General features: G+C 40.4%; 2 protein-coding genes and 1 long non-coding RNA gene across 11 annotated transcripts in view; 2 read left to right on the top strand and 1 right to left on the bottom strand.

Annotated features, from left to right (window-relative positions):
• The window catches only part of SLC16A12 (solute carrier family 16 member 12), a 100,325-nt gene extending 95,626 nt beyond the window's left edge, over nucleotides 1-4,699 (top strand). For all 8 annotated transcript variants that reach the window (XM_044935416.2, XM_025274251.3, XM_045164208.1 and 5 more), the window contains one exon: nucleotides 1,894-4,699. In XM_044935416.2, the coding sequence (XP_044791351.1) occupies nucleotides 1,894-2,156 (263 nt within the window). In that variant the 3' untranslated portion in view covers nucleotides 2,157-4,699. The remainder of the gene's footprint in view (nucleotides 1-1,893) is intronic.
• A 4,788-nt stretch (nucleotides 4,700-9,487) lies between these two features.
• LOC123331428 lies at nucleotides 9,488-14,274 on the top strand. Of its 2 annotated transcripts, none has more exons than XR_006548067.1 (3): nucleotides 9,488-9,606; nucleotides 13,123-13,237; nucleotides 14,138-14,274. It is a non-coding gene; the product is annotated as an uncharacterized LOC123331428 (long non-coding RNA). The 2 variants fall into 2 exon arrangements; XR_006548066.1 differs by lacking the exon at nucleotides 9,488-9,606 and adding an exon at nucleotides 9,652-9,729.
• Nucleotides 14,275-15,867: 1,593 nt separating this feature from the next.
• IFIT5 (interferon induced protein with tetratricopeptide repeats 5) lies at nucleotides 15,868-25,767 on the bottom strand. The gene is made up of 2 exons (XM_006058456.3): nucleotides 25,634-25,767; nucleotides 15,868-18,837 (listed from the first exon to the last, which is right to left on the bottom strand). Exons 1-2 carry the CDS (start codon nucleotides 25,636-25,638, stop codon nucleotides 17,394-17,396), a joined length of 1,449 nt encoding a protein of 482 aa, XP_006058518.1. The 5' UTR covers nucleotides 25,639-25,767; the 3' UTR covers nucleotides 15,868-17,393.
• Nucleotides 25,768-25,809: the final 42 nt, after the last annotated feature.

Here is a 25,809-nt window from a genome sequence, read left to right as displayed (position 1 = left end):
AGTTTAAACTCCATGATATAGAAGGATATGTTTAGTGCTTCAGTTTTAGAAAATACCCCCAATATGTTCTCACATCCTCCCTCCATAGACAGTTTTTGTATTTACCAACCTTTAGGAACACTGTGATTCTGTTAAACAGTCATGGAACATAAATGAGGATTCCTGGATCCTTTTGTCAAACCATGACCTTCATTTGGCATCAGTTCAGTTCAGTTGCTCAGTCGGTCCGATTCTTTGCGACCCCATGGACTGCAGCATGCCAGGCTTCCCTGTCCATCACCAACTCCTGGAGTTTACTCATCCCCTTCTCCTCCTGCCTTCAATCTTTCCCAGCATCAGGGTCTTTTCCAATGAGTCAGTGTATCAGGTGGCTAAAGTATTGGAGTTTCAGCTCCAGCATCAGTCCTTCCAATGAATATTCAGGACTGATTTCCTTTAGGATTGACTGATTGGATCTCCTTGCAGTCCAAGGGACACAGAAGAGTCTTCTCCAGCATTTGGCATATCAGACATTATACTCATTGCTAGGTATTAGAGGATTAGTGTGTGAGTTCCTGTTGTAATACTTCTCTTATTTAATGACTTTTAAGATGACAGTTCTTTACTCAGTCTCTTGTTTGCTGCTAAAGAAATGTACAAGTAAATCACATAACTAAAATATTTGAGAGTAACAGTTTGGATTGTAGGCTTCCCTCATAGCTCAGTTGGTAAAGAATCCACCTGCAATGCAGGAGACCCCGGTTCAATTCCTGGGTCAGGAAGATCCACTGGAGAAGGGATAGGCTATCCACTGCAGTATTCTTGGGCTTCCTTTGTGGCTCAGCTGGTAAAGAATGCGCCTGCAATGTGGGAGACCTGGGTTTAGTCCCTGGGTTGGGAAGATGCCCTGGAGAAGGGAAGGTTACCCACTCCATTATTCTGGCCTGGAGAATTCCATGGACTATATAGTCCATGGGGTCACAAAGAGTTGGACATGACTGAGCAACCTTCACTTTCACTTTGGATTGTAGGAAACTTTATGGGGCTTCTAATAATTTTTGCATGCCATTTTTGACTAATTGTTGAAGTAGATGAGAGCAGAAGTCGTATACTTCTGTGGTGGATTTTCTTGGCACATAAGTAAAGTTTGGAGGAACTTTAAAAACCTTTTTAATTACAAAATAATTTCCTGCCAATGTCTAATTTTACCCCATTGAGTCCCTGATTATTGGGACTTATATTTTGCATATCATATACTCTGGTTCTCCTCAAAATTTAGAGCAGGAGTCGATATTGTGGTTAATTTGTTGCAACAACAGATAAATTTAAAAAAAAACTGTGATTACAGAATTACGCTTCCTGAAATTTGCATTTGAAACTTTAACATGGCCCAACGATCTGATTTTCAAACTGGATAGGGTAAAATGTCTGGATCTAATAGGAAATTTGGATTCTGCTTTATCTAGGAGCATGTTCAGTTACTCAAGATAGACAGTATATGGGTGCTGGGAACATTACTCCTAGGGTTCTGTACAATTATATTCTCTTCACACTCTAGGTAAAGAGGTAATCCTAAACTCTGTAATTTGAATGATGTTTTTATCTTTTCTACCATATTTCATGGAATTAATAATAACTAATATTTATTGTGTATTAAGAATAATATTATTCTTAGTATAGAATGTGGTACTTCCAAACACTTTACATAATAACAACAATCTGTTTTAGAAGTTTCTCTAGAAAATAGAATGCATTTTTCAGTTGTTGCAAAATGCTTTTAGATCTACTTTTTGTGTCAATAATAGGGGGTGGTGCTAGCAATCTACTGTTATTATCCTCACAGATTATTAGACTTGAGTGAGTAAATAGTCAAATTTCACCTCAACAATATCATTTTGCTGTTGCTTGTTACAGGCTGGCTCGTGGATACGACTGGCAGCTACAGTGCAGCATTCCTTCTCTGTGGATTCTCAATGATATTTAGTTCTTTGTTGCTTGGCTTTGCTAGAGTTGTAAAGAAGATGAAAAGAACCCAGCTGCGGTTCCTTGCCAAAGAATCAGATCCCAAGCTGCAGCTATGGACCAATGGCTCGGTGGCTTATTCTGTAGCAAGAGAATTAGATCAGAGAGATGGGGAATCTGTGGCTCTAGCAATGCTTGGTTCCAGCCCCACATGACCAGTGGCCTTGAGCCTAGGAATCTTCAGGGCTGAGAGAGGTGGGACACCGGATTGTATATGTTTCTGAAGGACTTTATTTTGGCAGAAGCATTGCCTTCAAGGAAATTTATTGTTTTATTAATATGTTTGTAGAGGGGTGGAAAATAGCAAATAACAAAGCAAACTGGACCGGCTGAGAGTTTGCCTATTTGGGATTCACAATTGAACTCAAAGAGCATCACACCATGGAGAATGTTAGGACACGACTGATATAATTTCCTGTAAACAGGAGAAATTTCAATGAATGACTAAAGCAGATAACACTGGAACAGCTTTGTTTCAAACTCTCTGTCCCTCCACCTTCCTTCTTCAGGCAGAAGGTAAGCCAGAAGCATTGACATGTGGTTTCTTTATGCTGTTTGGAAAAGGGGGCATCCCATTTTAATCACTGCTGTTTGAAGAATCTATTCTTTAAGCATTCTGTTTCACATCCTAATGAGAAAGCTCCACTAGGAAGAAGACTTAGCATCCTCACCCTCCACCAGCACTGAAAGCTCATTTCCTCCGGCCAGGTGCTCGCCTCTGTTGCTATCACATATGATCCTTTAAATTGATAGAACACACAAAGTCACGTGGGTGATTCCTAAATCTTACCAGAAATGTTAACACTAACATTTCCCTTTTTTTCTTCAGAAATAAAGCACTTATTTTAACCGTAGACTTTCCTGTTAGGAATGGGAAAATGTTGGCAGCATTCCAGCTGGGCAGGAATTGAATTCTTGAATCAGCAGGTCTCTGGTGAGAGTTTTCTTTTCAGATCAGACATTTAACTTCATCATTATCCAAAACAGGGTGAGAGTTTTGCCTGAAAAATATTATTCTAGAGATGTTCTGAAAGTGAGATTCCTTTCTCCCTGTGTCAATTATTGTTCCAGCGTCCACTGCTCTTCATCTCTTTATAGATAATCATTAGAAACTTGGTGGTCCTTTTCAGCTGAATGAGAAGGCTTTGGGAGTTAACCTCAGCACTATGGCCCTCTCACAAATTATAGCTTTGGTCAGGAGAGAGGAAGGACAAAGTTAAGAAGGCTAGTGGTGTGTTGTTTTATAGTTCATAGAACTCTTTCACACACCTTAAGTCACTGGATTAGAAGAGTTCCCTCATTTCCAAGTACCCTATCTCCGTATGGTTTGGGTCTTCAGATTGAAGGGGGGAGGGCATGGGGAGATAAGAGAGAGGTCAGACCCCCAGCCTGTCCCTAACCATTTTAAGTCCTCTGAACTATAATCCTGAATCCAAATCATGCTGCAATTGTAAATAGGGGCAAGTTATACATTTGAAAGGAGATTTTAATTAATTAAAAATTTTAAATCTGGGGACTTCCCTGGAGGTGCAGTGGTTAAGACTCCACGCTTCCAATTCAGGGGCCTCAGGTTTGATCCCTGGTTGGGGAACTAAGATCCCACATGCTGAGCCCCATGGCCAAAAAAAAAAAAAAAATTAAGTCTGAACCTCAAGGAAATATTTTGACCCTGAAGGTCATTCAATCCACTGTCCCCAGAGAGGTCTCACAAATGCCTGGACACAGGTACTGAAAGCAAAAACACAGCCATGAGGGGCACCCAGGTTGACTAAGTATATTCAGCATGAGTCTTTGCCTATAACTGGATTATTTTAAAAATTACATATTAATACAGTGCTTTCAGAATGAAATGCTGACTTGATTTGATAGCAGAAAGCTGGTATCTCATAGATGTTTTCCAAAGAGAAATTTGAATGTTTCCTGTTATTTTTATACTTAGTTTGAAGATTTAGTTGTGAAACCACTTTCTTTGTCATTTGCCATTTAAAAGCAATGTTTGGAAAATATCTGTAAACAGTCAAAGTTAAAATGAAGTTGTATGTGTTTGGAATAACACTTTATACTAAATGTTATTTCTTAAATCTTCAAACCTAAAGATTGTTTGAAATACGAAGAGTTATAAATATTCTTATACATGTTTTTTCCTATGATGGTCACAGTAAAATTATGTTTATCTTGTTCTGCAATGTAATTTCTCTAAAGTATTATAAATATTCATGAAAAATGAGCATAGAGATCAGAGCTTTTAAAAATTTGTATAAAATATTTGGGATATTCTGATTTTATACAGGCATACATTTGTATTTTATTTTTCTTTTTGGAGCAGCATTTTTAGAAAACCAGTAAGGAAAATGTAGATTTTAGAGGTTACCATTGTCATCTATACAAAATTTTACTGTTACGTTCCATGTGCCTATACTGTTTATTTTAAAATGGACAGATTCATGAGAATGATGTGTTAGTTTTGTGGAATCAAGAACAAAATTGTGGTGGGATGATTTTACATCTTAAACATTTCTTTATATCACTGCAAGTTCTACTTTGAAATTGAGTTTAAAAAAGCAAAAGAAATATGTAACTTCTGCAGATACACTGTACCATTTGACTTTTTTTTTCAGATTGTGACTTCACTAATAGATCACATATTTATGATAATATTTTCTTATTTCAAAAGCATAATAAAATGAGTTTATAGTCATGTTTGGAAAACATTTTTCCCCTGCACGAGGGGTTTGAATTGGATTATGAGTGGGTCTGTCTGGGGTCAAGCCAAGATGTCACTGGCATATAAAGATGTTGCAAGTAATCAAATAATTTACAAAAGCCAAAACCATTTATTGAGTACTTCAATGTGTTAGCTGCTGTGTTAAGCGCTTCCTATGCAATGTCTTACTTAGTCCCCATAATAACCTATCTTTTCACCCTTTCATAAACATGGAAACTGAGGCATCAGGTCCCATGACTTCTGACTCAGTAGTCACTGCACCATTTGGAAATAAGCCCTTCCTTGGGCAGATAAAATCCTTTAGATTATGCTCCAGTCTTCCAGTGAGTACAGATGAGAAGACCCTGGATTGGAAATTTCCAAGACTTCCTAAGAGTCTGGTTCTATTAAGACCACTACTTCAGGCTTAGTGGTTTAATTTGCTGTCTGTTGATCCAGACTCCTCTTTGGGAGCATTTGCGTGTGGGGGCACATGGAAAAGGTTGGGGAGCACACTGTGCATAACCAAAGTCATGCTTACTCAGTCAGGCCATGTGTTCCTTCTGAAATCCCATTGCCCCGTGATGATGAAGATGGTGATATCTATTTGGCACTCACATTCCTGGGCCCAATAGATCTAACACAGAAACTGCTTATTGACATGAAATAGTGTGAATTCAAGATAAATATCCGAGTTTCTCTTCTTATACTTCAAAGCTGTGTGTTTTTTTTTTAACCCTGCCAAACCATGCATTTTTATACCTGTTGCCAGAGCAGCTCCCGGTAAGAGATAACTGGGGTTTTGTCCCATTAGCACAGAGAAACATTTGGTGGGAGCAGTGAGGAAAAGAATAAAAAATGACATAAAAGGAAATGTTTAAAACATTTTACTAATAATGAAACTTTCTAAACATAGACAAAGCCAGAAAGAAAAGTACAATGTACTTGAAGTACCCATTGTCCCAGCATCTACAGTTCTTTATGTCTTTGCCTCCACTCCTGATAAAGCCATCTGAGATGTTGACAGGACATGTCTTCCTTCAGTTGTCAAGGAATAACTAAATTTGCAAGAACCATTTGTTCATGCTAGTCGAGGGTACGGGTGGTCAGTGTCACATATTAAAGGGCCACATCATTACCTACAAGGCTGATGGGGACCCCTTGCTGTGGACTTCCTTCAGATGTCTGAATTGCAGGCTAAAACTCTTCCTTTCCTAGCCCCCATGTGATCTAGCTACCTGAAGCTTGCGTGCCTATGTGCTAAGTCTCTGCAGTCATGTCTGACTCTTAGCAACACTATGGGCTGTAGCCCGCCAGGCTCCTCTGTCCATGGGATCCTCCAGGCAAGAGTACTGGATAGCCATGTGGGTAACCATGCCCTCCTCCAGGGGATCTTCACTACCCAGGGACTGAATCTGAATCTCTTACATCTCCTGCATTGGCAGGCGATTCTTTACCACTAGCACCAGCAAGCTTAAGGAAGTGTCAAATAAGTGAAAAGTGCTTCCGAATTCTGGAAAAGAGTGATCACTTTTAACTTGCGTCTGCCTGCAATGTGGGAGACCTGGGTCGGGAAGATCCCCTGTGGAAGGAAATGGCAACCCTCTCCAGTATTCTTGCCTGGAGAATCCCATGGACGGAGGAGCCTGGTGGGCTGCAGTCCACAGGGTCGCAAAGAGTCGGACACGACTGAGTGACTTCACTCACTCACTCACTCATTACTGTTAATTATTTAAGTGTCAGAGGCCTCTTTGAGGGATCCAGGCTCTAAGATTGGTCTAAAATTAAATACAAACACTTTTATACTTTCCTTAAAAATGTTTTTTGGCCACATGGTGAGGCTTGCAGGTTCCACAACCAGGGATTGAACCCAGGCACTTGTAAATCATGGAGTCCTAACTACTGGACTGCCAGGGAATTCCCTATTTTTGAGGAGTTAGTGTATGTCCCACTGAAAATTTGCATTGACATTCAGTTCAGTTCAGTCGCTCAGTCGTTTCCGACTCTGTGTGACCGCATGGACTGTAGCATGCCAGCAATCACCAACTCCCAGAACTTGTTCAAACTCATGGCCATCAAGTCGGTGATGCCATCCAAACATATTTTCTTCTGTCGTCCCCTTCTCCTCCTGCCTTCAACCTTTCCCAGCATCAGGGTCTTTTCCAATGAGTCAGTTCTTCGCATCAGGTGGCCAAAGTATTGGAGTTTCAGCTTCAGCATCAGTCCTTCCAATGAATATTCAGGACTGATCTCCTTTAGGATGGACTGGTTGGATCTCCTTGCAGTCCAAGGGACTCTCACGAGTCTTCTCCAGCATCACAGTTCAAAAGCATCAATTCTTCGGTGCTCAGCTTCCTTAATAAGTCCAACTCTCACATCCATAACTGACTACTAGAAAAACCATCGCTTTGACTAGACGGAGCTTTGTTGGCAAAGTAATGCATTGAAAATTCATTGACATTAAAAGGCATTAAAATTAGCATTTTAAAGTGCAGCCCTTTTAAAGTTTTCCCATAAAACTGTTACTCCTGTGATGGCAGGTTACGTCTTCCCCCCGGCACTTGAAACGATGGATGAGTTAGTGGTCCCGACTCTAGGAAAAGGGAAGACATATTCTCAGTCCCTGTTTTTTCAACAGGGCCCTAAGCAGAGTCTGAATGTGTATCAGGTGGGAAACACGGGGGAAGAATTTGGACATCTGACTCAAGTTTCTAAAGTTCAAACAGGGAGGGGGAAAACCTTTTTATTTTTCCTTTAATTTTTTGGCCACAACACATGGCATGTAGTATCTTTGTTCCCCAACCAGGGGTAGAACACACCCCTCCCCTGCCTTTGAAGCATGGTATCTTAACCACTAGACTGCCAGGGAAGTCCCAGGGCAAGCCTGTTTCAGAATCACTGACGTTACACACTGGAATATGGCCCATGATGTCCTGCATGGTCAGCTTCTGCTTCACTTCCAAACCTCCTGCTGGGCTACACTGTTCTCACCACACTGCAGTGCCCTGTTCTGTTTCCAAGGTCGTTTCGCATATATCGATCCCTCAGGATACTCACCTCTTACCCTTTGGGCCTCAATATAAATGTCACGTCCCTGCCCTGAACTGTTGCCTCCATCTAAATTACTTATTGGGCTTCCCAGGTGATGCAGTGGTAAAGAATTTGCCTGCCACTGCAGGAGACACAAGAGACGTGGGTTCAATCACAGGGCCGGAAGAGTCCCTAGAGTAGGAAATGGCAACCCACTCCAGTATTCTTGCCTGGAGAATCCCATGGGCAAAGGAGCCTAGTGGTCTACAGTCCATGGGGTCCCAAAAGTGTTGGACACGACTGAGCACACAGGCACACAAATTGCCTATCACACTATCACCACCCACACGACACGTTCTCATAGCACTCTGCTCTTTCCCACCAGAGAACATATTTTAATTATAATTCCATATTCATTTGTGTGTTTATTTTTAAATGTCACCTCTACAAAATCACAAGTTTTCTGGGGCTAGAGATCATACTGACTGACTTGCCAGAGTCCAGTGCCTAATCCACAGTCACTCAGTAAATACTTGGTGAATGAATGAGTGAAAACAACAAATGGACAAACAAAAATGAACAAAGGAAGCCGCTACTAAAGAGAATGATAATGCAGCAAGGGTGGCGCTAATGAAGGTCAGGTTTGCTTGAAGTTTCGCACTCAGAATGCATAGGATACGTTGACAGTGCGAGTGTTAGTCGCTCAGTGGTGTCCTACTCTTTGCAACGCCATGGACTGCAGCCTACCAGGCTTCTCTGTCTGTGGGATTCTCCAGGCAAAAATACTGGAGTAGGTTGCCATTCCCTTCTCCAGGGTATCTTCCTGACCCAGGGATCAAACCTGGATCTCCCACACTGCAGCAAAATTCTTTACCATCAGAGCCACCAGGGAAGCCCCAAGGTAGGGTATGTTGGATGTTCCCAATTCAGTGGGCCGAAATAGGACACCTGATGAGTGAGAAGTGTCCTATATAAGAAGCAGGACCTCCAGAGCATTGAGTATCATGGGGCAGGTTTGGGAAAGGGAATAAAAGTGGCAAAGAGAAGAGCTGGTAGAAATACACTAAATAAAACTTAGATTGAGGCCTGAATGTAAAAATGATACAACTATGTTGAACTGCTGCTGCTGCTAAGTCGCTTCAGTCGTTTCCAACTCTGTGTGACCCCATAGACGGCAGCCCACCAGACTCCCCCATCCCTGGGATTCTCCAGGCAAGAACACTGGAGTGGGTAGCCATTTCCTTCTCCAATGCATGAAAGTGAAAAGTGAAAGTGAAGTCGCTCAGTCGTGTCCAACTCTTCGCGACCCCATGGACTGCAGCCCACCAGGTTCCTCCGTCCATGGGATTCTCCAGGCAAGAGTACCGGAGTGGGGTGCCATTGCCTTCTCCAATGTTGAACTGAGACTAGTTTAATTAAATAACTGTGTTGTGCTCAAATTAGGCCCAGGGCCAGGCCCAGGCATGGAGCACTGCCCATGCAAGGAAACCCTAGAAAGTTGGGAAAAAGTGGAGCACATGTGCCTCAAGTGTGAAAAGTTGGGGTTTCAGTTACAGGGACCAAACGAGCTGCTTTTACTTCACACGAAAACCTTGCACCAGGATTTAGCCAGTAGCAGAAGTTCCCCACTAGAGGCTTAACCCGCTCCAATGGCTGGCTTCTAACTCACCGGGTGTGACTGAAAATCAGGTGGCATGCTGACAAACTCTTTAAAGAGTTGGTGAGAGGAGTTAATCAACCACAACTATTTATTAAGCGCCTCCTTGGAATCTGGCACCATGTTATATACAGCGGGGAATTCAAAACACACGTACTACCCTGTGCAGTGGTCTCGGGTGTACCGACTAATCGGTAAATTGAAACGAACACAGGTGAGAACAACCATAAGAGGTTTTCAATGCTGACCTGGGGCTAAGGGCACTGCATACGCTGGAGGTTAGGAGAGGAAGAATTCATGAAGGGCCAAAATTTTGAGATGATTCTGAGGAACTCTGGTATGGAACTGAGTGGGTTGGAAACAGCCTCTTCTGTTTTCAAGGGAAGAAGCTGGGGAGTAAGGGGAAAGGATGTGGGGAAGCTGCTTTATGCAGCTACCTGGGGCTCTAGTTGATTCCTAGAAGTGAAAGTAGCTCAGCCGTGTCCTACTCTTTGTGACCTGGAATTCTCCAGGCCAGAATACTGGAGTGGGTAGCCTTTCCTCTCTCCAGGGGATCTTCCCAACCCAGGGATCAAACCCAGGTCTCCTGAATTGCAGGGGGATTCTTTACCAGCTGAGCCACAAGGGAAGCGAATTCCTGAGGCCAATGCAAAACCATGCATAAGCTGACAGTAATAAATACCTTGATGAGGGGATCCACAGAGGTGTCTGGAACTTTGGGGACTGCTGGGATTTGGGGTTGCATTTGCTGTCTCTAAATTAAAAACTTCCTGGTGGCTCAGATAGTAAAGAATCTGCCTGCGATGCGGGAGACCCAGGTTCGATCCCTGGGTTCAGGAAGATCCCCTGGAGAAGGGAATGGCTACCTACTCCAGTATTGCTTGGAGAATCCAATGGACAGAGGAGCCTGGCAGGCTACAGTCCATGGGGTCACAAAGAGTCTGACAGGACTGAGTGACTAACACGTTCCCGTTCACTTCACAAATTAAAAAGAGATTTTCAGAGCATGGAGTTATACTTTAATAATTACGTCTCAACCCTAAAAAGGAATCATTTGTATGTTTTTTTCTTCTTAAGGGGTCCAGAGGTTCAAGAAGGTTTTTTTGGTGGTTTTTATTTTTAAATAACTATAATACCTGTTATGCAGCACTGCAGTGCCATCTGCTGGAATTATTGAGACCACGTCCCTAAAGTTGGTGGTGCCTCCAATCACAGCTTAACTGGACAAGACCAGGCTTACAACGAACATTAGTATTTGTTATTTCCTTCTCTTCCCTCCCTCATTTCCTACGCGCGACCCATTCCACATTTATCCTCTTCCTCTTGCAAGTCTCAATACAAATATAGGGATAAAGATGCTGTGTTGTATTTTTCTGTATATATTCTTATTTCCTAGGTCACTTCTCTATGTAGCATATCAAAGTTAGTATAAGTGATGATTGTAATTGACCTAACAAGGGATTGTTATGTTCAGTTGCCCAGTCATGTCAGACTCTGCAACCTCATGGACTGCAGCGTGCCATAGGCAAAATTTAATGTGAAAAAGTGTTTTGAGCCCTTTGTGGACTTTTTTGGGAATTCAGATTGCTGTCCTGGTTCCCATTTTTGGTCCCCTACTATTGTGTTAATTGGTTTCATGTGAGTTGATAAAGGATTTAATTAAAGTAGAAGATAAAGAAAGAAAAAAAAATAAAGTATAAGACAAAGTCTCAAACACATACCAGAGTTGAATTTGAGAAATGTTGAAACCAAATGAATAGAGGAGTGTATTCTGTGTAATTTGGAAGCATAAAGCATCCTTGTTTTACTGTATACAAATTATGCTGTAATGATTTAGTGACTGAATTTATTTTTAAATGTGTAATTCCTATGAAATTGTAAGGGGCTGCTATTTATTTATAGCAACAATTGCCTTCAAAGGAGAGTGTATCATATAAGCATTAAGGACTTTTTGTTGAACTAAGCAACTTGAATTTGGTTATGCATAAGTGGGTCTGTATATGAGAATAAGAGAAAACTGAATTGTTCTTTTTAAGGAAATCAGTAGAATTGGTTCTTATTTCAGAACAGTAGAGATAGGGAAGGAGGTGAAGCCCAGAATCAGGGCAAGAGGTGGAACTATCAAGAAATGGTTGAGGGTGTTTACTTCTTCTTTCTTGTTTCCCTTCAATCCATCTCTATCTTTTCTTTCTCTCCCTCTTTTTTCCCACCTCCGTCTTTCCTTCTATGCTTTTCTTCCTTTCTCTTCCTTTAAAAAAGTGTTTATCTAATATTAAATTATTAAGTTATAGATTCTTTCCTAAACTTTGTCAATAAAAGGCTTTTATATACAAATGACCTGTAAGCAGTTTTCATTTTCAGTGTTTGTTTGGTTTTTATGTTTGTTGTTTGTTTTGGTGAGATTGGGGGTAAGGTTGCTAGAGTTAAAATGGTATGGAAGAGGGAAAGGATGTGAAGGGAGGTGAAGTGTCTCTTAAGCTAAATGAATAATCAGTGGAATTAGGGGCTCAGAACTACTTTCCAAGGTCCATGGCTAGGAGATTCAAGGCAAGGCTTGCTTTCTTTTTCGAGGAATTTATTCCAAATCTCTGATTTTTAACATCCAACTCGTAAGACGATTGAATCCCTTGATTTCTTGGGCCATTCTCTCCAGTGGTTTCAGAGCACTTGTTAATCCCTGTCCCTTTCACAATTCCTTCCAGGGAGTTTGGAACTCTCTGTGAAAGTGTTGGGTGACCTATGACTGTAGAACGTCTGTCTTTCATGTCATTCTCTGTGGCATTCTCCTAAGTTTCTGTAAAGATTGGTCCTATCTCCCCACATCCTTCATTCCAAATTTAAGAACTATCTAGATAATATTGTATAGTATATTGTATTTTAGAACCAGACATCCAGGATTTGAATCCTTTTTTTACCTCTTATTAGCTATATGACCTTGGGCTTGTTAATATCTCCAAATTTCAGTGTCTTCACATGCAAAAGGAAATAACAAAAATGATTATCTATAGGGATTTTGTGAACATTGTATAAGTTTAATACATTCAATGCACTTAGAACAGCATAGTACACATTATATTCTATGTAGTTATGAGTTAGCTATGGCTATTCAACTAGAGTCTAATATGTGGCTGAACTAGCATTCTCTCCTTCCCAGGGCTTTGCTCCAGTCTGGTGGTGTTAGGGACATGTTTGGAGGAAACTGACCTATTGGCTCACTTCTGAACTCTGGAGTACTCATCTCTCTCTCTTTACCCTCAGCCCATTTTACCCTTTGATGTTGGAAGCAGCTTAGACAGGCGTCGCTTTTCCTGAAGGACAGGAAAAACCAATGTGCTCAGTCTTTGGTGTTCAATCCGAAAGACACCAATCCATGCTCGTCCTTCAGAGTTTACCCATGAGGAACCTGTGTGCTCCCATTAGATATGGCTTTCCCAAAACCTACACGTCTCACCTTCCTTATTCTGCTGCTTACTCTGCTTAGGCCATCATGCTAGGAGATATTAAGAAGAAGATTCTAGTTAATAACTTATAGAGGACCCCTAAGTTCAGAGCAAATAGAGGAATATATACATGGCACTTCTGCGCATGTTTCTAGTAATTAGATCTGTTTTTTAATTCACTTGAAGTACAATAAAATACTTTATGAACACATTTATCTTAGGAAATAAGACACTGCCAGAGAGGGTTGGAGTTGTTTGGCGTGGGATAAGTATGTGTGGCTTGATCACAGGACAAGATGAAACTAAGGCGGAAAAGAAACCACATCTCAATGATCCAGAGAACTTTGGCTAAGAAGACAACTGCAGAGGAACAAGAGGCTGTGGTCCTGAGAGGGGAGTGGAAAGGTAAGATCCTCCCTTGTGTGATTCTGATTGTTACTTAACTGACTTCTGAGGAGTTGCTTGCTCCATTCATTTGCAGCGTTGATATGGTTAAATAAGGTAACGTATTGAAGTACCTTTTAATGAATGCAAAGCAGTTATGTTGATATGGGCCTCTACCAGTACAGACATATATATTTGTACAAGCTGACCACATGGGTAATCTGTCTTTTGATGTCTAAGTCATCCCACACTCACTTTTATCATCTCCCTTTGTCACTTTGAATTTGGACTTGTCTGGTTCAAGGCCTGTAGCCCTCATGGCAGCTGTGAATAAGCTGGTGAAGGCTTCTTCTGGGGCTGCTCAGCTCTGTTGAATACAGGTCATTATTTCGGTCATCACAGTCATCTCTGGTACTTACTCACAAGCTGTAATGCCTCTGGTTATTCTACCAGTTTCTTGAAGTTGTCTGAATCACAGTTGGTGGCAGTTACTACAATGTAAGTATAAGTTCCCTTGGTTCACCTTCCACACACTACTGCCCCTACCAGGCTGCCTTCAATGATGCTTAGAACAGATCTGAAGGGATAAAGAGGAATAAGAGGACCAGACTAAAATCCCAACAGATAAACTTTACCGGGGCCTTCATTATTGACTAGAGTTTGAATGACTAGCTCCTTTTTGAAATACTCTACTTGCTACAGAGAAATGTATGGAGTGGGTAAGAAGGCACAATTTGAATCTACGTACTTTTGGTATTTTTGGCTGTCAGTGTTCCAATCCTGATTTTCTTGGTAATTCCACCCCTACCACTTGCAGTCCATATGCTTCCAGGGAAGTCCACTTTGTCTTCATTCCTGGCCTTCTGGGTCAGCTGTGTCTCATGCCTAACTAATGAATGTTGTCTCTCTCTCTTTGGCCAGGATGACTTATTTGAAAATGGTTATGTAAGCCAAGATGGCCCTATCAGAGCAAACCTGGCATTCTCAGATGATTGTGGGAGGAGGTGCGCATTTTCCACTGCATAGAGACAAGAGTGCATGTGTCTCCCATATGAGGATCAGAGTTATTTTTCTCAGAATAGAGCCAAATTTGATAACTCAGTACTGAGGAGAGACTGTGACTTTGTCTTGATCACACTGTTTTGAGATCAAGCCTTGTTTGAAAACATGATGTACTGGTTTTTATTAAAGACAGCTTAACCTGGGTTTTCTGTTATCTGTTCTGTTATTTGCAATGGATAGCATATTAGACACAAACATTTCCTCAACAATTTCTTGAAGAGAGATGGATCATCTGAATTGAAGTGCTGAATGCTACCAAGTAACATAGAACACTTTCAAAAGCCAAATGCTCAGGGTTAGGATATGAAAGACATGTCTTAAAATGGCATGTGTGGAAAAAACTACACATAAGTAGGTAGTAAGTGGATATTATTTTGCCTAAATTAATATACATATAATCCCTAGAAAAAACAGACAAGGGATCATTCTACCAGAGTCCTAAAGCCGCATTTTGGTTATGAAGTTAAACCCAGGCAAAGGATAAGGACAATTTGGAGAGAATTCAAAATAACCATGATGAAGAAGAGATTTCAATATGTCTTATGAGCGTGGGTGGAAGAAAACTGCATGTTTAACTTAAAGAAGTTTCAGGGACACATGGCAATAGTCTTCAATTACTTTAAGATATATGTAGTAGATATTTGGTTTTTGGCTATTCAGCATTACTTGACTTCCAACAATAGCCATATGTATTTGGTGATTTATTTGTCCCTTCAAATTTCTCTGAAATTAGTGCTGTCCCTGGACTATTAAATTACATCGGCCACTATATTCTCATTTTTGCTTAGGTCATTTTAGCGGAGTTTTCTGATTTGCAATCAAGAGTTTTAACTAATGCAAAATGTCATCTCTAGGAAGGCTTAGATCTCTGAGGTCCCTATAGACCAAAATGTGTAGACTACAGGCTAGATGTCTTCTGTTAAATGGAAGAAACAAATTTCAAAGAATAAGGACTATCTGAAGATGAAATTGGGGCTTCCCTGGTGGCTCAAAGATGAAATTATCATTTAGGAAGATAATTCAGTATTCAAAATTTGATGGTTAATTAATAAAGGTGAAGTTTGAGGTCTTTTTTAAAAAATAAGAGTCTATGAAAGTATCTCTACATACTTATAAATTTTAAGTAGGCAAGCACAATTATTGACAAAATTTAAAGTTAATTAATTTTAGATTAATAAGAGTTGTATTTTTCATATGATTTTGTGCTGATTTTACATTTTCTTAGTATGTTATACTTCTTATATATTTCAAAATTTTTGTATCTAGTGGATTTTAAAGTCATTTAATAGACCTAAAAGTCTAATGTTTAGATATAGAGGTTTATAGTTGTATCTTTGTTTTGATATCACAACTGTAATTTTATTCACTGTGAAGTCTCCACTTGGGAACACAGCCTTAATCATAGTATTATTCTCAATGGGAAAACTGACTTACTGCAAAATAAAACATTTGCTACAAAACAGGCCAAATACTTCTACTGATAGGTTAGGACTTCAGTCCTAAATTACTGAAATACATAAAATCATGCCTTGCCTATTCTTCCTTCTTGAATAAACAAAACAGCAAAATAACAACAGCAGGGACATAAATAAAACAAACATTAAAAATTTTAATTTATGAGATACACTGAAGTATTTAGGTATGTTTGAATATGCATAGAAAAAATATCTGGAAGGATACATATCAGATTATTAACAGTTTACTTTGGGCATGTGGAACTGGGTAGGGTGAAGGCAGTGCTCTTATTTTTAAATTCTTACACTTCTGTATTTTGTGAAATTGTACAATGAGAATTTATTAATTTTATAATAATGAAAACCATAATAGAAATTTAAAAAATAAACATAGTAAGAAAAAGTGAAAAACACACACATATATACAATAGTTTTAAGAGCTTCATTGGAGGTACAGAGAATTAAATCATATGGCACATTTCCCCACTAATACTGTGGTGGTAAATATAACTGCATACTTTTAGCAACATCTCAATTTTAAAAGTCCTCTGGGATAAGAGCCCTTAAGCAGTGACCCTTCAAGGTGAATATTAAAACTGAAAACAGGGTTTAACTGTTTCTAGAGGATCTACAGGAAAACATGTCAATCTGAAAACTTCAGACAAAAGGAAAAGCTTCACAGAAGTAACTCTGGAATACTAAAACAGCTAACCAAAGGCCAGAAATGACCCAGTTCAGACCCAAAACTAAATTACTGAAATCTTGGTAATCTAGGAAACAGGTTAGGGATATCTATTTTACCCATTTGTTTATTATTTCTCCCAAATTTTCAATTGGTCTGCTTTTTAACCTCAATGATTTTACCCTAAAAATACTGCAATTTTAATGGGAAGGAATTAAATTAATTCCATCTAATTAGCTTTAGGTTTATTCTTCCAGTTAAAACAACTAGAAAAAACTGAGACTGATGATTTTCCCATCCTTGTTTTTTTTTCTCATCACTATTTCTAGCTACTTGATGAACATTCTGGGAGTTAATACTTTGGATTTCTCATGAGTCCCTGAAGTTCTGTATTTGGGAAGATCTTTTCTCTCATGTTCTGATTTTTCCTCCTTTTATTGAAGTCATCAGGGATGACAAACTTATTATTATAAACTTTTTTCTTCCAACAAAGAGGATTCTTTAGATAACTATCAGGCTTCCTCATCAAAGTCAGAACATCTGTAACTTGGAAGTTTCCATCTTTGCAAGCTACAAGTTAAGTGCTTAACTGATATAATTTTGCACTCCTGAAAGAGTGCTCATGACTTAGGCGTCAAAAGCTTGTGTAGGATTAAACTTAGGCATAAATAATATGGAAAATTTGACAAAACTTAATCAGAAATTATAAATAGCACAGATAAAGGATATAAAGTCATAATGACCATATGATTTTTAAAAGCTACAACAGCTGAAATTTTGCTGTTTCTCAATGGAATTTTTTAAAAAAACAACAAAAGATTCATCATAATGTATATAAAGTATTTAGCATGATGCCAGGTACACAGTAACCATTCAATAAAAGTTAGGTCTAAACGAACAATGGATTAAAGCAATAAACAAAAATATAAGAACCCAAAAAGGAGAGAAAAGCTTAGAACTAATTTCCTAGAGCACGTACTTAAATGGAAAGTCGAAGCTCACAGAGAGCAGTAAGAAATTCTGCATTTTCTGGATCTATCTTTTGCGCCCTTTCATAGTACTCAGCTGCTTGCCTCTTTTCTCCCTCTAGCTTGTAAACAAACCCTAGGGCACTTAAACTCTGCACATCTGAAGCATTGTGCCCAAGTCTCTTAGTAGCCAATTTCTTTAGAGCACTTGTCAGTTTAGGACGCAGAGATGACCTGTCTTTGACCTTTAAGGCTTCTAAATAATGGTGGATGGCAGTATTTTCTGATTTTCGGTGAAATTCCTGAAAGCGGCCATAGTGGTAGTGGATCTGATGTTTGTGATCATCAGTTATGTTCTCCAGACGAAGAGCTTTCTGAAAAATGTCTTCAGCATTGCTATACTGGCCTCCCTCAGCATACATGTTGGCCAGGTCCGTGTAGGCAAATGCAAACATAGAGTCTCGCTCCACGGCTGCTTTGAAATGAGATATAGCCGAGTTAATCAGCTCATCAACTTTCAGTTTATCCTTTCCTTTAGGTCTGTTGCGAGTGGCCTTCTTGATTTGGATCATTTGTGCCCTATAGCAAAGTCCCATTTGGTGATGCAAGAAAGAAGAGGTTGGCGTCACCTCCAAGGCCTTTTTCAAAAGTTCTAGAGCTTTGTCCCAGGAATTTTTTCTCCTATAGAATTTGGCTGCATAACGAAGGACATAAGGTTGGGCTGATATCTGGTCCAGGATTTCTTCAATATACTTTTCCCCCTCAGCTTCTGCATGCACATCTTGAAGCTTCAGTGCGAGAAAAACCTTAATGTAGGAATTATCTGGGTTCAGGGTGACAGCTTTCCTCAGGGGGCCCAGAGAAAAGCTTTTTATAGACCCTTCTCTGTCAGAATCATCCAGCCGATACACTGTGATGGCATAGCCAATGTTAAATTCTGGATTGTCTGGTTCTGCTTCCAGAGCCTTCTCAAAAGCGGCTTTAGCCTTTTGGTAATATTTTCCTCCAAATTTCAAGAGTGCCCATCCTTTCTCACAGTCAATCTCTGGACGCTCCAACTTGTAGTTAGAAGGACTAGACAATTTCTTGCAGACGTCCCCTATCTTGTCTATATACTTCTGGGCTTCTTTAAGCTGACCCATGTAATAGTAAACCCACGCATAGTTTCCCCAAGTGACCAGGCTTCGTACTTCTTCTTTGTCCGAGTGCTCTCGCTGTATGATTTCTTCTGCTTGTTTCAAGCACTTTAGCGCATCTTCATTTTGGCCCTTGAGGTGTTTCACATACGCCAATAGGTTATAAAGAGTGAGTCTGGATTTTGTGGTAAGAAATTCAAGCTGTTGCCCAATAGTATCTTCTACATCAAACAGATCGATGTCTTCCTTAAGTAAATTCCATGTGAAGTGGCATTCTAACTCCAAAAGAATGGTCTTCAAGCAGTCCTTAGGAATTTCACTGTTAAAGATAAAAACACTTTTTAATTTCTGAAGAAATAAAGAAAATAATAAATTTTTAAATCTTAAATACAGTTCTTTGCTTAACAACCTATTTTATCTACTTGATTTTACAGTTAAAGCCCTAGGCTTCTGTAGTTTATACTAGTTTCCTCTGTATATAGTTATATTCTAGAAGTATTCCATTAAATTCACATTATTTATTGCAAAACCAATTCTAGAGAGAATAGCGTTTTCTATCTTACAAGGTATCTATTTCCTTTAGGCAGTCACTAACCCACAAGGAACACCTCTTTTTAGGGAGGGGAATTTAAATTATTTTATTTACTAGCTTTGAAAATTAAGAATAATAGATATATACACAATAAATAAAAATTTATTTCTGTATTATGAATAGTGAAGGAAAAGAGGAGAAAGTGAAAAATAAGAAAAAGAAAAAACTGAAGGAGAGAGAGAAGCCACATGAATACATAATTTTTGCAGAGAAAGAAAGGGAACTCCACACAGAAAAAAAGCAGTCAGATAGGAACAGGTACACCAAGAGATGGGAGGAAGCATACGTTTGAGAAATAACAAAGATTTAGAGAAAATGGGGAAAAGGCAAAAGGAGGCTTAGTAGGTTTTAATGTTAAGTGCCACATCCTTCTGACCTTTAGGGTTGTGGGCAACAATAAAGACTGTCGCCTATTACTGCCCTTAATGTTCACGTCACAAATATTTGTTAAACTCCCTTTGTGAAGCATAGTGTAATTTCTTCAGGGCCTAGTTTCATCTGTGAAACCAGGAAGATGAAGAGGAAGGGGTTAGGAAATATTTACTCATTACTGATAGGCTTCTTTGTGCAAGATCTTCTGAATAACCCTGGAGGTGTAACTGTGAATAAGACACAGGCCTACTTATACAGAGCTTGTAAGTACACAGCCAATTACAAATCAGCATTCCAATACAGTGCCATGGAAGTGACTCGGGAAGGGCACACAGTCCAGTGTTGTAGACATCTGTGGCTTTCATTTGGCGGAGCAACATCCCCTCGTCTCAATCCGTGTGATTTGAGACAGGCTACCTACACTTCCTCCAGCGTGTGAAGGCACACAATATTCCAGCCATTCCCTGGCCTCAGTGATTTATTCAATTAAAACATAATTTTGCTGAAATGGGGCTTTGCTGGAACTCTCCCTCTTCCAAAAATTTTAAGCTGGTAGAATACAAGCTGGAGTTGCTGGTGGCCATCTTTCCAAACCCTTGGGGACAGCCTGCCTAAGAGAGACTCAAACACAGAGGAAAGCAGAGCCTGGGAATAAAGACAGATTGCTTGTGATGCTGACTAAATTCCTGAAACCAGGTATTGCCTGGATCACCCTGTCAATCCCTGTACTTCGACCTTTTTAAGGAAATAATCTCTCTTTTCTTAAGCCAGTATGAACTGGATTTCTCCTGTCTGAAGCTGACAAATTCCTGATTAATATACCTAATTTTGTTTGTTTTGCTTATGGTAGTGCTAAGGCAGTCAGGAAAGACTTTCTAAATCTAGTTCTGGGCATAATTAAGGGTCACAAGAAATTTACAAACAAAGCTGCTTAAGGCTTCTCTCGAAGAAGGAAATGTTCTAATTATTGGATGAACAGTGTGTGTGTGTATTTATTTCCCTTTCTGCTGCACACAGGACCCTTTCCTTTACATGTATGTATGCATATTTGTATAAATGTTTATGAGAACTATAGTAATATTTCTATCAAGAAACATTTATTGATCACCTCATGTCATACATGTCAGGCAATATGCTAGTTGTAGTTGATATAGTAATGAGCAAGATAGAAAAAGGCCTTTTCTTCATGGTAATTCCATTATAGGAGAGGAAGGAACAATAGGGGTTGACAGAAAATAAACATGTCAACAAATCAATGGACAACGTAATTCCAGATATTAATAAGTGTTAAGAAAAAAATCAGAGTAATGGGATTATGTGGTGGTGTACTTTAATACACTTTTTATTCTCTCACTCTGTGAACTCTCCCTAGGAGAGTACTGTGCTTAGTTGCTCAGAGGTGTCCACCTCTTTGCGACCCTATGGACTTGTAGCCTGCCAGGCTCCTCTCTCATGGGGATTCTCCAGCTAAGAATACTGGAGTGGGCTGCCATGCCCTCCTCCAAGGGATCTTCTCAACCCAGGGATCGAACTCAGGTCTCCTGCACTACAGGCGGATTCCTTACCATCTGAGCCACCAGGGAAGCCCTAGGAGATATTAATAATTACTTATTCTCATAATTCTGGTCTTGGCTCAAATCTCAGCTCTTCAAAGAAGTTGACTCCTGACCACCATAGGTTAAACTGCATCTCCACCTTGCCTGCCATCCTAAAGTCTAATCTATCACCTTTTCCTATTCTTCATGGCACTTTTATCAATATTTTCTGGGAGCTGGGGAGGAAGGGGAGTGGGCTTTGAATCAAATGAGATTGAGGCTTTAAAATGAATTGGGCTGAGTTTCAGGAACTGGAAAGAGGCTGCCCTAATAGCTAAAAGTGGCTGAAGAGTTAGAGAACTGGATTAATTAACAGAATTAGTAGTAGTGATCAGAAAAATAAAATCACTTCATATGTATAACCTAATAGTATACTTCATGAAATGTTTCCCAATTTTTATAAATACTAAATTTAAACATTAATAGCTTACTTAATAATATATTTAGATATTTAGTAGACATGTTCACTTATATTATTAATTTTATAATTTTTTTTCTTATTTATTCTCTTTCATCATCTGTGTATACATATAAACACATATATACAGGTCCCACATTTTAGCGATTGTAGGTTCTAGACCAGAGCTTTCCAACAGAACTTCCTGCCAAGATGGAAATGTTCTTACCTATGCTGTACAGTACGGTAGCCACTAGCCACACATGAGCACTGATGACTTGAAATGGTGGCTAGTACAACTCTGAACTGAATTTTATATTTTATTTACTTTTAGTTAATTTAAATATTACATGACTAGTGGTTACTGTATGTGACAGGACAGTTGAAGAGACTGGGCCTATAGAGCTTAATGTATAAGAAAACCTTAAGCTCAATAGGTTAGACCTCTCTTTTGAAATTTTCCCCGTTTTATTCAAGGTGAAAAGCTAAATTAAATGGCAAACAGGGATATACTTGAGAAGAAAACTTTATGCATATGACCTAGGCTCACTACAGATCCAACTCAATAGTACAAATGTTACACATGTAACATATACTTCCAGAATCAGAAGAAAGCTCAAAAAAAAAAAGCCAGAAAAAACCCAAAACATCCCCCAAAACCATTCACTTGCCACAGTACCCAAGCCAGGCAGAGTGCCAAGCAATTTACACAAATTATATTTACTTTTATAACATCTTATTATTTTTACAATTTTATGGATGAGGACTGGGAAATAGAGTTTAAATTACATATCCAAGGTTATATACTATAAAGTGGCCAAGCACAGATTCAAGGTTACTTCTGACTAATTCAAACAAAAGCTTATGCCTTTTAACCATAATGCTATACAACATCTTTCATATAAAAATTGGAGTTCTTTTTAAAGAATGATTTGCTTTAAAATACAGGCTATGTCTAATGTATGTAAAATTCACTTTGCCTGGGAAGGACTTAAAAGAAAAACAGAGATTTTAGAGCAGCTTAAAGAGCGGGTAGAGGTTGTATAACTGCTCATTGAGAAAGACATGCCAGACAGTTATAAGTCTCGGGATAAGAAAACAATGGTTTCAAATATAAGCCCTCAATCTGAAGTCACAGCATTCTACATTGTTGGAATTATTTTGAGATGGAGCTCACTAGGACATGCTGTGGAGTGACAGAGAGGATTGATTATTTCAAATAATAAAGGATCTGAGTAGAAATGTGTAAAAACTGATCTGAAGAAAGATTAAAAATCTTAGTTATATTATCATTATTAATGTAAGAAAATTAAAACATCTTTTTTTCCCATAAACCAGTTAAAGATATAGTATATGCTGATGATCTCCCAATGTATGTCCTCTATCTCTGCTTCCTCCTGAATTCCAGACTTCTAGTTTTTAGTTTACATTTTCAATTAGAAGTTCAGTTGGGATCTCAAGTAAATATACTCATTACAGAAATCTGGGTTCCTTGAGTCTGTTCATACCTTAGTTTTCCCCACCTTTTTTTGGCACCTCTTAGTCCCACAGGCCAAATAACCTAGAAGTAATCTCGTGATTCCTCTTCTCTAAACCCCTCATCTAATCCAATGGGAAATTCTGTTAATTCTACCACCCAGATATATCAAATCCATTCACTTTTCCCCCCTTTTCCACTGCAATTTTGCTAGTCTAAAAGACTATTACCTTTCCTTTGAGCTGGGGTAAAAATCTGGTCTCCCTGTTTTTACTCTTGGTCCCCATATAATATTAGTAAACTTCTGAAAATGTAAACCAGGTTATGTCAGTCTTTCAGTTTAAAATCTCCCAATAGCTTCGAAACACCCTTAATCTAGCCTTTGCCACATCTTACAAGTCCCTAAAGATGCTAGATCTGTGTACCCACCCACCCATCTCTCCTTTCCTCCTCTTTATCATGTTTTAGACATACTGACCTTCTCCTATCTTGAACATATCAAATTCAAAGACTTTTACACTTGTTTTTACTCTACTTGAGAAGCTCTGCTCCCAAATTCTTGTGTGACTAGCTCCTTCTTTAACTTGGCTCAAAAAATTCCCTATCCAAGTGGCCATCTGTGGCAAAGGTATCTAAAACAACCCCCTCCATTCTTGGTCACTCTCTTAGCCCACTACACTATTTTATTTTCCTTATAGCTCTTACCACCTTCTGAATTATGTTATATATTCATTCATTTTTGGTTATTTATGTTGATTATTTACCCACTTATTTTTGGTTGTCTATTTCTCCCATTTAAATGAGAATAGGGACTTTGTTCTGGTTTGATTTTTTTCACCTGTGTGTCCCCAGAATCTATGATTTCAGTATATAAGAGGAGCTCAATAATAAATACTTGCAGAGTGAATGAATGAATGCAGTTATATACTGGTAGCTTCTGGCATTTTCAACCCAGAGGCATGAGCCTAGCATTAAAAAAAAAAAAAGCACCTGAATTTCAGATGAGGAAATTCCTGCCAGTTCTTTCCATGCTGCTACTGGTTCCAAACTTTCTGCCACTTCAGTCTTCCCTGTCCTATTTGTTTTTCCATCTTGGCATGCTCTCTGGCACTCTGTTTAGATTTTGAAAATAGGTTTTGGACTAAGGTCCTAAGGTCCTGACTGGGAAACATGGTATGACTGTCCCTTGGTAGTTGTTCCTTTCTCTGGTGTAAATGCACCAAAATCATAGGCAAGATATGCCACGCCCTTAACAGCCTGCTCAGATCCACAATATGGGCTTACCAGCCTCTGCCCATCCACAGAGTGAAATGAACATCTGCCTCTGCCCAAGGCGGATGAGGAGGGAGGGCTGCCCAGGGATTGTCATGGTTGTAAGATCTCCAGGGGACATTCAGTCAGCCATGTAAGTGTCTTGCCTACACTCTATGGAATTTACGCACAATTGGGCACTATGACAAATTTTACTTTTTCAACTCTGTCTACTTACTTTTTTAACTTTGTCTCTGGGAAGCTGGCAGAGAGAGGCTATTGTGTCTGAAGAAGCAACATTTATCTTTAGGCAATTTTGTGTGTGTGTGGTGGGGAGTTGTTTTATTGTGTTTGTTTTTTTGCCAGGAAGGAGCAATCTCATTTTCCTTGGTAGACAGTTAGTGCCCAGTGGGGTTCACCTCTCTTCATCCCATCCACCAGGCACTCGCAGGGCACCACCGGCCTTTTCCTCCCTATACCTCCCACTTCCTTCCTTTCTTACAAATGGTAGAAGTAAGGCATTTATTAAACATTTTTAAACCTAACAAAAGTCAACATCTGCAAATATATGCAGATGGGCATTCAGCTGAGCTGGGCATTCAGCAACAACCGCTTCCACAGTCCTAAAAGATGGATGCCATCACTTTTTACAGACAAGAAACAGCCTCACCGAGTTGAAGAAACTTTGCTTTGGGTCACCCAACTAGTAGGTGGTCCGAGTCAGGATTTAGAACAAAAGGCTGTAAGGCCTGCAGGAGCCCACCATCTGAACCTCCTCAGGCCTCAGCTTCGTAAATGCAGGCCGTTCACCATCCCCGTGCAGGATAGGGGACCAGATGAAAAGGAGTCAGCCAAGGACCCCCACCACAGGCCAGTCTCAGAAACGGAGAAAGAAAGCCCCACAAAACGGGGGATGGGGTGGAGCCGGAACAATCTGTCCACGGTACAAAGGAGGCGGAGAAGTCAGACCCAAGAATCAAAAAGGCAAAATGGCAGAAGCGGACGCGTGTAACGCGGGGACCACGGCCTGCGGGGACCTGCACTGCAGAAGCTCCCGCACCGGCCCGGGGGCGGCGGCGACAGGAGCCGCAGGGAAGTGACAAGTCCCCGGGGCGCGTCGCCCCTGCACCCCCCCCCCCCTCCCCCGCCCTCCGCCCCCCGACTCGGCGCGAGAGTCCGATCGCGGATGCCTGGGACTTGCCGGAAGGGTCCACTCGGCCACCCTCCCCGGCAGGCCCACCTTCAGCCGCCCCGGACCCGGACCGGGCTCCCAGGAGGGGAGCGCCCCCAACGCCGACGCCCGGCGGCCGGGCTCTGGGGCTCGGCCTTTTCAAGGGCCGCGGCGCTGCCCTGCAAACGGAACACGAGAGAAAGGCGTGTAAAACAAAGGCCACAGGGAGTTGGGGAGGAGAGGCGGGGAGAAGCCCTTACCTCATGGTGGCTGGGCTCTGCTGCAGTTCCGGGAGGTGCAGGTCCCTTCGGGCTTTCTCCTCAGCCCTCCGCTCCTTTGCGGCTGAGCGGCGGCGCGCGTGCGTGTGCGTGGGCGCGCGGGCGAGCGGGCGAGGTGACCGCAGCGCTGGGTCCGCGCGCGAGGGCGGCCGTCTTTG

This window comes from Bubalus bubalis, chromosome 23 (assembly GCF_019923935.1).
Source record: "Bubalus bubalis isolate 160015118507 breed Murrah chromosome 23, NDDB_SH_1, whole genome shotgun sequence".
Lineage (NCBI taxonomy): Eukaryota > Metazoa > Chordata > Mammalia > Artiodactyla > Bovidae > Bubalus > Bubalus bubalis.
The sequence above is the reverse complement of the archived record's forward strand: the minus strand, read 5'-3'. Positions and strand labels throughout refer to the sequence as shown.